Raw genomic sequence first — 15,147 nt, 5'->3', positions numbered from 1 at the left:
GACCCCATCCCCACGCACACCAGGAGGCATGGAGTGGAGAACGGGAACTGCTGCCGGTCCGGGAGGCAGACATCATGAAGGCTTTCCTTCTCTGGGACCTGAGGATTACACAACGTTCAAGCCATAAGGCTTTGTCCCGGCCGATGAAAGAACTGCGCAGTGCTGGCGGCCAGCAGCCATGAAGAGAACAGCAGCGCAATGGGGGTGTTGCAAAATACACCGCTATGTGTTTTTCCAAATCTGTGCCCAAAAATACATGAAATCAGTTTTCCATGAACATTTGCAGCCAGTGCAAATCAATCACGGGCTGTGAAAAAAATTCAAAAAATGAGCACATTTTGAAAAAATGAGCACAAAAGGGCACAAATGTGAGGGAAAGGCGTTCATTTTCTACAAGAACTCATGCTTACAGCAGGGTTCTGTCAGGGGAAGGTGGGCCAGGGTGCTTCTAGAGTACAGACTTTATGCCTTGGTTACTCCCCTGTAACATAGAGACATGAGAGGATTTGACTCCGTTTGCAGATCCAACCCTCAGCCGCAGGCTTCCTGGCTCCCAGCTGCTGGACTTCACCTGCCATCAAACGATTCTCATGCTCTATATAGAACCATAGAATCATTTAGGTTGGAAAAGACCCTTCAGACCATCGAGTCCAACCATCAACCCAACACCATCATGCCCACTAAACCACATCCTGCAGTGCCACGTCTACATTATTTTTTGAATACCTCCAGGGATGGTGACTCAACCACTTCCCTGGGCAGCCTGTTCCAATGCCTGACAACCCTTTCAGCAAAGAAATTTTTCCTCATATCCAATCTAAAATGGACTACATGTGCAGGTATCACATACCCATGCTGCAGAGTACACACCTATGCATGCACAGCTGCACCGCCAGGCATTAGGTTGCAAAATGAGGCACATAATAGGAGGTGCCTTACTTCTGACCCCCAACGCACACAGTCTGACAGTTTTAATTATACAAACCCACAGTGGGATCCCTGCCTCACCCAGTGCACACAGTGGGCACTGTTTCTGAACAAAGGACTGTCTGATATTTTATTTTCCTGTCATTGTCCAGTGGTTGCCTTCTCTCTCAGCACTGGATGAGGCCTTCCCCAAAGACAAGTATTCATTCCCTGTGGGTCTCTCTATAGAAGGCACAGCCTACAGCAGATGTGAAAACTCAGATGATGCTTGTCAAGAGCACAACATGTTTTGAGGTGAGAAATAACTCATGAGTCTCCATTTTATACAGGTGAACTAAGGGAAACATTAAAGACGGAAAAGTAAAGGAAAGAGGTTGGAAGCACTCAAAGGAAAGGGTTTGGCAGCAGTGGGCAAGCACTCCCACACAGCCCATCAACATATTTTTTTTCTCCTTATTTTCTCTACAGAACTAGCTCAGGACTGCTGACTGCTGACTAAGTCATCCACTGCTGGCTTAGCTCCTAAACCACTGCTCCTGGGTTCAGCAGCACGCTGGACAGCCAGATGCCAGAGGCAGGTCTTGGTTTACAATGACAAACTATTGCAGAGACAACTCTGGTTTTTGAAGTCACATCACTAATATTCTCGGTATTTTCTTTCTCATTGATTTCTTTGGCCTTACTGATTGATCCAGACAGCTTCTCCACTTTGGTTAAGTATCATGACAGCTTTGCTTGACTCCCCAAAGAGGTAAAACATGACTGCTTTGGTAAGGGCTGGAGTTCATACCCCATCCTTGCGAACCAGAGCTAATCATACAGATCAGATGCGTTCATGGTGAAAGTTACACTTTACATGCCACCAAAAAGCAGAAGCCAACCCCAAACAGCCACAAGCCTATAACCATCGCCCAGCTTTCCGAAAGCAAATGACAATGCTCCAACCTATATGAAAGCTAACAACTACAAGCTCCATTTGTAATTAAACTTTAAAATGCCTAGGCAAGGTGGTTCTGCTAAACACCTTTTGTACATCATAATATCACATTTCTCGGCATCTGTTTGACTTCACAGAGCATGCAGAGTGTACCCTGTCGACCAAATTAATAGCAGCATATCGCCAATCTTAATAATCTGGCTGCACAGCCATTCTAGTTACAGCTGCTTACGTGGACCCAGGGAGATCCTTGCTCCACCAACAGCCGAATATCCCATATTTGACAACTGGGATAATACTTCAGCAACATCCTCATTCAATTCTCTCATTCTTCCTATTAAACCAGTAAAAGTGTCTCTCTGGATAAACATTCACTCACTGCTGGACCATATCCCTTGAGCTACAGTTCTCCATGACTCAGAGACTTCAGAACACAGAAACAAATAAACAATCTTCTTCCATCACTGCTCTCTTTACAATGACTTTTTTGGCATATAAAAGTTTCACAGGGACAGATCTAACGTCACACAACTTCCAAGTGACCGCCACTGAAAAGGCTTGCTGTAGTAGTGGGCACAGTGCCTGTCCTCTCCAGTACCACCCGTGCTCAGACAGGATAACCACCATCTAGTGGTATGTGAAGGCCATTTCACCTTCCAGAGGCACTGCCTGTTTAGCTTTCCTAACAAGTTTTTAAAAAAAATCAAATTGCCCTCAGCATCTTCCCCATCTCTTTCCAGTCTGAGTTCAGATCTGCAGAGTTCCTCTGTGAATACAAACCAGGGAAGCCACAGAACCAGCAGAAGCTGGTGAAAAGCAAATGGCTCGATGAATGAAATAACAAATGACAGATGTGAGCTTAAAGGCATGAGAAATTTCTACTCTACTGTATGACTTTCAGCATAGGTAAGTACTTCTCCAAAAAATTTATACCAGTACATGCTCCTTAAACTGGAGCCACAATGGTAGTAGGTTGCCATGAGATAATCTCCCGTGGCCCTCAAATGTATAGATTCCTCTAAGGTAAAGAGGTGTTTGTCTGCAGTTTGAGAGTCCATCCACCTTGCTAAAAAGCAGGTCTAGTGTTAAGAACACTGAAGATTAATGGCCAAATACATCATTAAGTAGCCAGCCAGACCGATATTGGTGCTGACAGCAATATATGCATTTCTACCTCCCTCTCAGCAGCTTATTAAAGACTGCTGCCCAAGAAGAAGAAGGCGACAGAGAGACACAGCTCATCAGTTTTTGCATGTGCTTCTGTATTGTGCCTGCAAAAATGGAACTTTCCCAAAAAATTAGTGCCAAGTCCTTCTCAAACACACTGCTAATCTGTAGGTGCAACTCATTTACCTTCACATACTAATTGGTTGTTTCTCTCAGCAAATGGCCAATTACATGCCTAATAAGCCATTTCTGGATACAAAAATCTAATTTGTGTGCACAATCACACTAACTATGAACCAAAACTGGGCATTGAGTTTTGCAAGTCTTCTCCTTGTTACCTGCATAGCCTGCTTCTGATCTAACGAAAGCATCAGAAGCTGTGATGCTCTTCAAGGTCCCATTTTGTAACTGGTCCAGATCAGGTGTAATTTCATACCCAAATAGTTGCTAATGTTTACACAACAAGTTTTTTCCTTCATATTTTAATACTTAGTCTTCTATGGCTAATGTGCACTTGGCTGAAGAGCTTGATATGACACCTGTTTCTCCATGGTTTTCTACTAAGACTCTGAGAAGTGTTTGGTGACGTCCACCAAGCAGATCTCTGCCAGCAGAAAGCATATCAGGAAAACATGGAACATTTGCAATAGTACCTGCTCTGGTTTGATGGGCTCAGTTGTTGTGAAAATGTCAGAATAATGTTGCCTCTCGAAGACACGATCCAACACTTCGAGCTGCTGCTGGGTGAAAAGGTCTCCTCGCATCTGTTTCCGAAGAAAATCTCTTCCCGGGAGAGAATGGCCATTTGGTACTGGAGATTCCTGAATACCTTTCAAAGAGGAGAGAGAAGACAGAGAGTAAGTAGGTATCACAATGATGAGACCTACAGAGGAGTGTCTCATTTTATCCCTTGCATAGATGTGGGTACCATTACGCTGACACTGTGAAGACTCTTTGAGAGGAGTTTACAAGCCAGACACATATTGCCAGAAGATGCACTGAGCAGTCTTCCATTACAGCCAACTGCCAACGCAATTTACCATCAATGATTTCACACATAATTTAAAGGCAGGACAAAGGATAATGGTCGCATCTTTGCTCGCATCGCTTTTGCTGCACCACCTGAGAACCTGTCGGGTTCATGGTCTGGGTGCAAGAGGACACAGGAGGACAAGTACACCACCTGATGCTACAGCCACAGTCAACTTGGGTCAGCTCCAGCAGATCCGCTTTGCCCAGTCACCGCCCGTACGCTTCACCCCCTTTCCCGTGGTACCTGCAAGTCTTGCTCAGCTCCATCCCGTGCCGAGCTCTGAGCTATAGCGTGCCCGTGTCAGCAAGCACGGACCCTCCGTCCAGCATCACCTCCCGCCGGCAGCGGCTGTCCGGACAACCTCCAAAGCACAGGCACTACTGGCACCGCACGGAGATGGGATGTCCCTGGGGCTGAGCGTCACCACTGCAGCACCCTCAGCAAGACCTGATCCGGTGCTCTCTCCTGACACTGCAGTTTCACGTTGTATTTCTTAAGCTTATCGGCATGATGAAAGCCTAGGCTCCAACGCAGGCTTTCCTCTCTCTCCCCTTTGGCAGAGATTTTTAGCAGAAGTCATAAGTGACTGCCCATGGCTGAAAAGCCGTGAGACAAGTTTCAGAAATGTTTAGATTGGCAGCTCCAGAAGACTCTTGCAATACAGGGGCTTGTTTCAATTTGCTTTTTGCAGATTCACTTTTCTACTTTTCCTTCACCTGTCAGTGCTAGAAATGTATCTTTTATGCACTGAAAGCTGAGGTCTGCAGTATTCCCAGGACTCCAGGAGGTGGAACTCCAAGAACAACAGTAAATATCAGATTTCTTCTCCAGATGGCAACGCCGCAATAGACAGAGGGAGGAAACACTTTAAAAATAGAATCTCGCTGCCAAGACAGTTTTGAGGAGCAGAATTCAAATGCATCCTTAACAACAAGTTTTTCATGAACGTTGCAGTGGGTTACTGTCCAAGTAGTCTGCAGGCAAATAACATCACTCAGACCTTGCCTGGTAGATTCTGCATCAAGTTTTTTTATGGCAAGGATCAGAGACAAGCTGTGCAAAGACACCCTGCTGCTGTAAACAACAGTTTTGTGCCCAGACATGCACTGGCCATCAGTACCATAGGTGATGCCTAGTGGACAAGATTTTTCACAAAGGACTATTGATTTGAGATCATCCTTCAGCACAACTGGATTTTGCAGAAAATGCTGTGTATCCAGACAACCAGGCTGCTTTAATACAGATCTCTCAAACTCGGGACCAACACATGGAAATACTTTTTCAGCCTAGGTCACCCTCTGTAACAAACTGCTTACACTAAACAGGCAATTGATGTTAGCAATTAATGCCGGAAACTTCCTTCTAAATCTTAGTTCAGCAATTTAGGCATCAACAGCTTTGTATTTGTATGTTTAGACAAAGTTGTGCAACTTACAACAAGACTAGACAATGTTGGCTCCCATAAAGTGCAAGGATCAGTTTATTCCACACAGGAAAAAAACCCTTAACCTGTCCTCTGTATATAAAGTCTAAGCGTGTGTAGAGAACTGTGAAAAAATGCAAAGGGATATAAGAAAGCAGCGTATCTTTAAATCTTTTTTTTTTTTTTTTTACTATTCTAAATCAAATAGTATCTAATAGTGCTGGGTTTAGTCAACCATGGCTTATAAAATTAAAATTCTGGTTGCTAGCTGCATGGTAGCAAAAGGCCAGGGAGACCCTGTCTCTGGAGCACGGAAACGCTGGCTTTAAATTTCAGGTTAAACTAATGTTATTCACAATTTGGCATCAAAGTTAAAGCTTTATGCAGTTTCGGTCTAAAGGGGGTGATGAAAGGGAGTGAAATGATCCAAGACGTGGCATGACCTGGAAAATGTTCTTGGCGACGCCAGTACAGTTTGTGCATTGTTTACACACCCAGAGATCAGGTGTATAATGAGACTCCATAGTATTCAAATACGGAGCAGCCGACCAGTGTTTCAGCAGCAGCACTTCTTGTATTACGGAGTGCAGCTCTGGATTTTTGGGGGGGTGAATATCTTGAAGAAGAGGAGCCAGACACAGGCGAAGCCTGGTGCGGCAGCCTTAGCCAGGGACAGGCTCAGGGCCGGGCTGGGGGCAACATCATGCTGGGAGCTGGTCTCCTGCCCCAGATGCCGGAGCACGATGTCCGGAGATGCGGCTCGGGATGGGGAAGGACAGAGACACCACCAAGTTCCCGCAGCACCAGCTCGGCCACGTCCATCCCCGGCTGCCCATCCTCCAAGGGGCAGTGAGGCAGGGGACCGCCCTGGGTGCCTGCCACCAAAGCATCCTGAGAAATACGAGGAAGAGGAGGAGATGTCTCTCTGCAAGGGAAATCCACCGACAACCACCAGACCGGAGAAAGCCGGGAGGGACCCAGCGGATGAGATGCCTCGCTGCACGGCGCTGGGCGATATGGCAGGGGATGAAATCCCATGGAGATGGCGGTGGGGCTCTGGAGGGTCAGATTTGGTACGGCGCTGGGAGCGCTGCCTGCGCAAGCCAGCCAGAGGGGGCTGAACCCCCCACCACTATCCGCTGGTGATATTGCTGGTGGCTCCGCATGCCATCCTGCGGACCTGAGGCGGGATCAGCCTCCGACACGTGCTTCCCGGCGCAGCCAGGCTGTGCTGAGGCGAAAGCGCGATGCACGCAGGGTTTGCTGCCAGGGAGGGACCCAGGCAGGAATGGGGCAGGGCTGGGACCACTGGGATGGCTGTCACTGCCCAGAGGATCCAGCCTGGGAACCACCCAAACCTCAGCCACCCTCGTTATCGCTCCCTCTGCACATCCCGTGAACGAAGGGATAGCTTGTTCTTTTGCACTGCATTTCCCAAACTCGGCCTAATTGCAGGTTAAGTGCTGGATTTCGCTGCACAAGTAAAGGGACTTTCTATACACTGCACACGACACCTGAAAGTTCGTGAAGGTCTTTGGGATGCATTTGGCTGTTAGACATTATATGAATGTGAGATAATTACCATTAGCATTATGCACTGTTTGAATACACTAGAATATCTTCGATAATTAAAATACTGTTGGCAGGTTTGAAACAGTTTGGGTTATAAATAGGCTCCAGGGAGTGGTAAAAACATTTTTCATATAATCAATGCATCCACCTAGGAGGGTTATGTTTTGTTGACAGTAGCACTACGTGTGTACCTACCTACTCTGCAAAACAATTAGTTCCCAGTCCAATGGCATCTTTCCAGAAATGCAAATGAAGAGCACAGATATAATACTCCCTTTAATGCAAAAGAGGACATTCTTCTCACACAGATGTTTCATCCCTTACCTCTAGCAGATTACACAGACGGGACAAGACGGTGCCGTCAGACCACAACTTTCTGAACTTCCTCGGATGCGACGCACTCCCCTCCCACCACAAGGCCAGAAAGCACCGTGATTCCTGGGGGTACACCAGCAGCCCCCTGCACCCAGACCTGCCCCGACGCCCCGGGGAGAGCCCGCGCCTCCCACCCTCTGCCGGCACTAAGCTCCAGCACGTGCCGGACCTGCTCCGGCTGTCTCCCCACCGGTCTGATCCAAGTCCTTCCCAGGCATCCAGCCCGGCTCCGGACACCGACTCGGCTCCTCTTAGGTGCGCAAGGCTCGGCGTGTGATCCAGCTTGGAATCTGCAGCTGGAGGACTCGCCGCAGTGGATGCGACTTTGCACAGGGCAGAGTCCCAGCGACACCTCCCCAGTTCCCAATTCACCGGCGGGCACTTGCTAGGCGCGGGAAAAAGCAATTATTTCTCACTCTGAACTGCACAGACACATTCATCCCTGTTGGCATCCTACCCAGAAAAGCAACCCATGGTTTCACAACAAAAGCCGGACACACTCCTAAAGAAACTGCCCTGACTTGGGTATAATGTTAATATTACACGTCAGCAAAGATTTCCTACGGCTATTCAAAGTTTGAACCGTCTAGGAAGCGTTAGGCACAGAACAGATCCATCTCTGGGAAGAGGTGCCATGCACGGTCTGGCTGACAAAAGGCTGCCTAAATGGTGTGGATATCATCCAGAAATACTGTGTCTTTGTTAATCAAGAGCAAGTTATTTTCTGAGGACCTAAGCAAATGTCAAGATCAGTTTAAAAAATTTGACAAATTGTGATCTCATTCTTTTCAGCATACTTTTACAGTTAAATACTTGTCCATGACATGTTTTCTGAAACAGCAGGAGAGTATTTGAGATCGCTAAATACATCTAAAACAGATTTTTAGCAATACACACCACATAACTCACTTGATTTAAAATAGTGTTTTGTTTATACATTTCTAAGATTTCTAAGACTATGGGCCAAAAGAAGGAGAGCAAGTGACCCTAGACCCTATCTTCACAAAACACTAGAGCATGTTTAAAAGCCCTAAAGCTTAGTATTAAAAAAAGGCAAAATGTAAAAAAACAGTAAAAACCACTGAAATAAACAAAAAGATCAACTCCATCTTGTCTTTTTTTATTCAGAGTGGGACAACAGCACAATTTAATTACCATGTTATGAAGCGTTACTGTGAAATAGTGCAGGACAGACCCTGCCCTGGTCTGAGTGAGCGCAGCTCCACTCGAGGATCTCAGCCAGGTGACAGCAGCTGAGAAATGGGTGCCATCCACAAATTCAGCTGGAATAATATTTCCAGTGTTATTAATAATAATGATGTACTATGAAGTGCACACCTCCATGGTACATCTGTCTGATGCATTGCGCTTCTGAAGAACAAGAGAATCTTCTGTTTTCAGGTTTTCAGGTTGTTTTCTTTTTTTAAACAATGTGGTTTTACAGGGTTAATCAAGGGAGTAAATAGCTAGTACCATGAACAACCCATATTCGTAAAGGACATGGTTGCTGTCTCTAATTTGTACTGTCCAACTTCATTACCTGGTATCATACCTAATTACTCCACCTTATAGGGAAATGCAGGCTAATTAGGAAGGATGTTATTCACCACATTTAAAACATTATGAAGCAAATGAAATATTACCAGGAGGCAAAAAGGTGATTTGTTTCCTTGTAGCATGCCTGTAAATTAGTCCAGAGAAGATAAAGACTTTGTTTAATTACCATTTGGAAGGCTTTGTTTAAAACATAAACAGAATTTTCATGCCACCTCTCAGGATTGTGTGCATTTGGCAGCCAGCAGCCTCATGCTCTTCCCAGCAAAGCGTTAGCTTCAGGACCACATACATGGTGAGAGATCTTTGCATTTACACTATTTGAGTTTTCTAAGCACTGTTATTTATTTTTTCAAAGGACAGTATCACTAGAAAGAAGCTTTATATTTTGAAGTGTATATAGGTGATCATCACACAAATATTTTCAAGAGAAATCACTATATTTCACAAAGATGGGTATGGGTTTTGCCGTAGATCAAAGTGAGAAAGAGGGGAAAAAAAAGATAAATCATCAGAGATCCAAAAATACTTTTCATTTGGAGAAGATATCAGGCCATTTCGATGGCACTGATAGAGTCTCTGCTCTGTCTCCATTACCCACTGAAGGCAGCCGGAGTCAGGAGCTGACTACGCTAGATTATATTCCCTATAAGATGGTCACCAATATATATATATATGATCTTCAACCTCTATTGATTGACCAATTTCACAAGCAAAGACTGGTGAAATGAAGCTGAAATGAACATCATGCTTTAACTCATTGAACCCATCAGGCCTGAGTTAATCTCACTGCCCACTGTCTCTGATAGAATTCAATTGATCAATCATGTTTCGGTGATAGTACCATTTCAGTGGCTTATTGCTTCTTCATTTCAAGGCTTGACCTGTTAGATATACTTGGACCAGCTCTGCTCCTCCTGGAGACACAGAGACCAGCATCTGCCGATGGCAGCACATTGTCCTGCCTCCGGGCTTGGAAAAACCCGGGGGGGGGGGGTTGCCGAACACTCCCACCTTTGCGTTCTGTTTTTATGGGTACTTTACTGATTTCACAGTCAGGATGGGTGTGAGGACATGAGGAGCCCGAGCACCCTGAGCCCCCTGCCCCCTGCTCAGCGCCCACCACCTCCCACCCCACCCCACCCCCGACATGGGACAAGCAGGGGAAATACCAAAATACCGGGTTTTTGGCAGGCCCACGCTCCAGCCTACCCGTGTACGGCACGAGCGGCAAACCGGCCGGTGTGCACGCCGCCAGCGTTGCCTTCACCCCACGCGCGGTCTTTGCAAACCAGGCTGGATCTCCCTGGCTCCCAGCAGTGAATCCTCACCGTGCCGCTGCCGGCGGCATCCGTCCGCTCCGCAGAGCACATCTGGCGGCAGCTGCCCGGTGCCTGCACACCCCAGCGCTGCGTTTGCACCGGCTCCAGCAAACGGAAGAAGCGAGACTGCGGTAGCTGAGCTGCATCATTGACCTGTCAGCGCTGCTCTTCCTAAAATGCTCAGCCGATTAGCAGTTTTATCATCAACCAGCCACCTCTGGTCTTTTGCTGAGAAGTGATGGAGCTCCTCTCTACTGCGAGAACATTTGTCTCTGCTCTCTAGGACAGCTGGAGGTCCTCCCTGATGGACGAGCTGGAGCCACGCTGTATACCCACCAGATGTACGAGCTGGAGCTGTGCCTGTACACCCACGAAGTGCCACCCCGCAGCACCGTTGCACACCTGGGGTGCAACTCCATTGCTGCAAAGCTGCACCACCAAACCGGTTATGGGTCCACCACCAAACAAGGGTTGTTTAACAGAACTGATTTCCCTGAGATTACAGCTCATCTCCTCCTACAGTGATTTTAGTCCTGCAGCAGCCACACAGAAATCTTCTTATACATCTCCTAGTTTGTGTGAGGAAAAGCCTTGCAGTTGCCCCCATCCCACACTTCCCTCCGGAGCGGTCAGGGAACGCATGGTGGGACCTCGCACCTCAGCAGCCCTAACGCTGATGAACCTGACAGCCTATACATCTGAAGAAACACTTGTGCAAATAGTGCCACTGAGTGGAGCTGGATTGGTTGTGCACCTGCAAGGGCTGTCAGCAGGACGGGCTTCGCCGGCGTCGCAAGTTTTTGCACGTGCAGGACGCAGCCCCCGTCCCTGCTGCCCACCGCGCCGTTCGCAGGCAGGCTGATGGTGCCTGCGGGCTGGGGGGGGCTTCCAGATGGGTCAGAGCAAACCTCGCTGCACAGCTCCCCCGTGAGCTGCAGACCGACCTAAGGCAGGTCTGGGATCGTTCTCCGTGCGGCGAGGGTTGCGGAGGCGGAGGGGAACCGGGCGCCTTGGGGGTCTCCGAACCATCACCTGCGATGCTCTGGGGCAGCGGCAAAGCTCAGGGTGCAGACGGTCCCACCCCATCGGGGGTCTCAGCCATCTGCTGAGCATCACGGGTTGTCGTCCAGACCACCCTAACTAAGCCTGCAAGCCATCAGCCTCCGCGCCAGCACCCTCGAGGAGCCACGCTCATTGCCCAGGGTCGCTGAGCTCATCTGAGGACGGCGTCTCGAGGGAGCGATGGAGCTGCCGTGGGTTTTGCGAGCGGATTTGCTGTGGATTTTCGTTTTCTTACGACGCAGTTTGACGTTTAAAAAGCAGGAAAAATTATGTCAATGATGCCTCCCCCTACTCGGTGGGGAACTCAGAAATGCGGAAACCTAGCTTAAAAGGGAGAGGCTGAGCAGGACAGAGCGCATGCCCCAAGCCTGACTCACACACGGTGGGCACGTGGAATCCCCCTCCAACTCCTGGGGCCTCGGGGGACTGTGGGCACCCGGATAAGCCCCCAGGGCAGCAGGACCCCTCGGCCAGCTGCAGCATAACATAGGAATGGGCTTCCATTTCTATGACTTCTATAGTATTTAAGGGGAGATATAACTGCAGTAACTATACATACAAAATGAGTCATGATGAGTTTATTAACAAATGATTGCGAGGAACTGATTCTTCTCCTAACCCATTTTTGTAAGCTGTGTTCAGCAGCAAGCTGTGGAGAAGTGCACTTTATGCCATGCGCTCCCAGCTCAAGGTGCATTTTTAAATGGCTGTTAAAAGCTCACTGAAGCAATTTTAACATAGTTTATACCTACCTCCATACCCTGCCGTAACACATCCTTTCATCATTGTTTTCAAAAAATCATTTCTAGGTATGCTTGGGTGACACGGACTAAAGTAGGCTGAAGATGAAATTGTGCTCTGTGTAGCTTTGGAGATGCCAAACTGGCCTCTGGTTGTGACAGACTGGGAAAAGATTTACAGCTCTGAAAAATACTGGGGGACCAAAATCTGACAGCCGAAGGAAAAAGCAGTGGTAGGACATGCAAACGCAGCCTGACGCGGTCTGCGCAAAGAAGAGCGACCACTCAGAACAATAACGCTGGGGCATTTGCTATCCCCGTGGAGTGAAATGCAGCGGACACCAGAGCAGAAAACAGACCCACAGGAGCCAGTGGGAAGTTTGCACACTGCGAGCGGCTGGCGTTGCACACCCTGCAACAGCTACAGCCTGCGTGGACCTGACAGAGACTGTCAAACTTCTGCCCTCCCCAGGAACTGACATTTGATGAGAAAAATACAGGCTGTTCAATTGTCATCAGTCGAAACTAACCCTTCCATGCAAGCTTAAAAACAGCAAAGCAAAATTTCCACCTAACACTTTGAATTCTTCGCAGAGCACTATCTGGGAAACTTACCCAAAGAAAATAAAAGTGGTGAAGATCTCACCCACATCCCAGCCACTTGATGAGCAGAACTTAGAAGCCCCAAGAGCATTCCTGCTTCCCAGCAGGCTGACCGCTGGCAGACCCCAGGCAAGCTCTCCCTGGGGAGGAAAGCCTTTCTCCACGGCACTGCCAAAGACCTTGGCAAAGCGCCTAAGAAATGCAGAGGACTCCCAAGCAGCGATGTTACTTCTCCTAAAATGCAAATTCCTAGCAAAACATTCAAACAGTACCACCAATTTGTGACAAGGCTGGATTTACGATATGCAAAGGAGAAAGACTGCGGAGGACATAGCTCACTCCACCGGCAGCGTGGCTGCAAGCTGCAGACGGATGCTGTGCACCATCCAACAAGTGGAGGGTGTCCATCCACGCTCCCTATCCAATTATCCACAAACAGCACTCAGAAAAAGCTGTTAATACCTGCAGACTTTTCTGGTGCATATATTAAACGGAGCCTCGTTTTACAAAATCAAGAACTGTGGTCTCAGGCCTGCAAACGTGCATGCTTACAACAAAGCCAAGAAATGTCTCAACTGAATTCAGCATAACGGCTTACAGGCATAATGCAAAACATAGCAATAAAACACCGTTATAAAATGTAATATAATATGCACCTACAGATTTTTACAAGTTACAAAAAGTGCAAGTTTAACGGTATTTTTATATATTTTATCCACATGCATTAGTCAGGAGAAATTAACTTTTAAACACTCTCCACAGCTGTGTAATGTGGGTTTTTACGCCTCGAAAATTTCAGTTTACTTCTTACATCCAGGTGCTGCGCCTGTGCATCCATCCTCCTTCAGCTGCGCTTTCTGTCTGCCTGAACGCGGGTGCGCTCTCCCGCGCTGGCCCCAACCCGCAGGCATCCCCGGCCCTGGGCCCACCGCGCCGTTTCGTGATTAAACGGTACCCGGCACAGAGGCCGGGATGCGGGTGCTGCCGGGCACGCTGCCGTTACCGCTGGCTGGGGCAGCATCCATCTACTCGGCTCAGCAACGCCAGCGGAGCACGGCGTTTCCCCACGCGCTCTCCCCCTCTGAGTGGAGGTGGACGATGGAGGAGGTCCATCAACCAGCTCCTGGAGGAGAGATGCCAAGGCTGGTTTCTGGATCCCGCTGAAGTCGGCTGCTGCCGTCAGCCGGGGACGGGTGAGACGATGCCCGATCTCCGCCTGGGAGCGGTTCCCCCAGGGCCACCCACCACCACGGCGCTCATAACGCAGTTTTCTGCCTGCACGGTCCGGCAGCTCCCACAGACAGGGAGGTCTCCCACCAGTGCCCAGGGGGACAGCACCCATGGGAGGTCCTCCCGCTGCAACCCACCCTGCGTGGGGAAACCTCTGGCATCCCCCAGCGCCAGCACCCTCCTCCAGAAGGGAGGGCGCAGCGCCGCTGCCACCACCCCGGCTCTCACAGCTGCAATTTGGGAGATGCTGCCTGCCCACACAGGAGGTGCTGTGAACGAACAGGGGCCACGGGGCAAAATCCCGTAGTAGTTTAACGTCACGTTTGTTTCTGTTACCGCTATTTTAGCTTTCTGAATGCATTTGTGCTTCCGCACTCTTGGCTATTTTAAAACTGTGGAGCAGAAGATGACAAAAAGCCTGCATTCGTACACATACATTTGAGGCGGTTGGTCTTCTCGTTCTCATCTGAGGAGGCAGCTAATGAACATTGGTTGCTGCTCTGGTTGGCCTGGCTTATTCCCCGGTTGGTTGCAATGGTGTGAGCATTGCCACTTTGGACCCTGCCTCCCAAGTCCACCAGTTTAAAGCCTGCTTCACCAAGTTGGCCAGCCATTCTCCATAACCTTTGAGAAGTTGTGGAGATGGGGGAAAAAGTCCCTGAAGACTGGAAAAAGGCTAATGTCACCCCCATCTACAGGAAGGGCTTAAAGAAGGATCCAGAAAATCATAGGCCCATTAGTCTTACTTCAGTCCCTGGGAAAGTTATGGAACAAATCCTCCTGGGGGCTGTCACAAGTCAAATGAAGCACATGATTGGGAAAAGCCAGCATGGATTCACTGGGGGCAAATCATGCCTGACAAACCTGATCGCCTTCTACAACAAAGTAACCTACTCCGCTGATGTGGGGCAAGCGGTGGACGTTGTCTACTGGGATTTCTCCAAGGCTTTTGATATGGTTTCCCACCACCTTCTCCTAGAGAAACTGATGCGTTTCGGTCTAGACAAGGTCCGTGCGGTGGGTGGGGAACTGGCTGCCAGCCCGCACCCCCAGGGTGGTGGTAAATAGCTCCTTCTCAAACTGGCAACCTGTCACAAGCGTGGTCCCCCCGGGATCGACAACGGGCCCAACACTGTTTAATATCTTCATAAGTGATCCGGATGATGGGGTCAAGTGTACCCTGATGATACCAAACTGAGGGG

The 15,147-nt window shown here is 48.6% G+C and overlaps 1 protein-coding gene across 4 annotated transcripts in view; it reads right to left on the bottom strand.

The window, feature by feature from the left end:
* The window catches only part of PAX5 (paired box 5), a 135,091-nt gene that overhangs the window by 78,722 nt on the left and 41,222 nt on the right, over nt 1-15,147 (bottom strand). For all 4 annotated transcript variants that reach the window (XM_010566428.1, XM_010566429.1, XM_010566430.1 and 1 more), the window contains one exon: nt 3,685-3,860. In XM_010566428.1, the coding sequence (XP_010564730.1) occupies nt 3,685-3,860 (176 nt within the window). The remainder of the gene's footprint in view (nt 1-3,684; nt 3,861-15,147) is intronic.

The sequence above is a fragment of the Haliaeetus leucocephalus genome, unplaced genomic scaffold (assembly GCF_000737465.1).
Source record: "Haliaeetus leucocephalus isolate CR32 unplaced genomic scaffold, Haliaeetus_leucocephalus-4.0 Scaffold210, whole genome shotgun sequence".
NCBI lineage: Eukaryota > Metazoa > Chordata > Aves > Accipitriformes > Accipitridae > Haliaeetus > Haliaeetus leucocephalus.
This window is presented reverse-complemented; position numbering and strand designations above follow the sequence as displayed.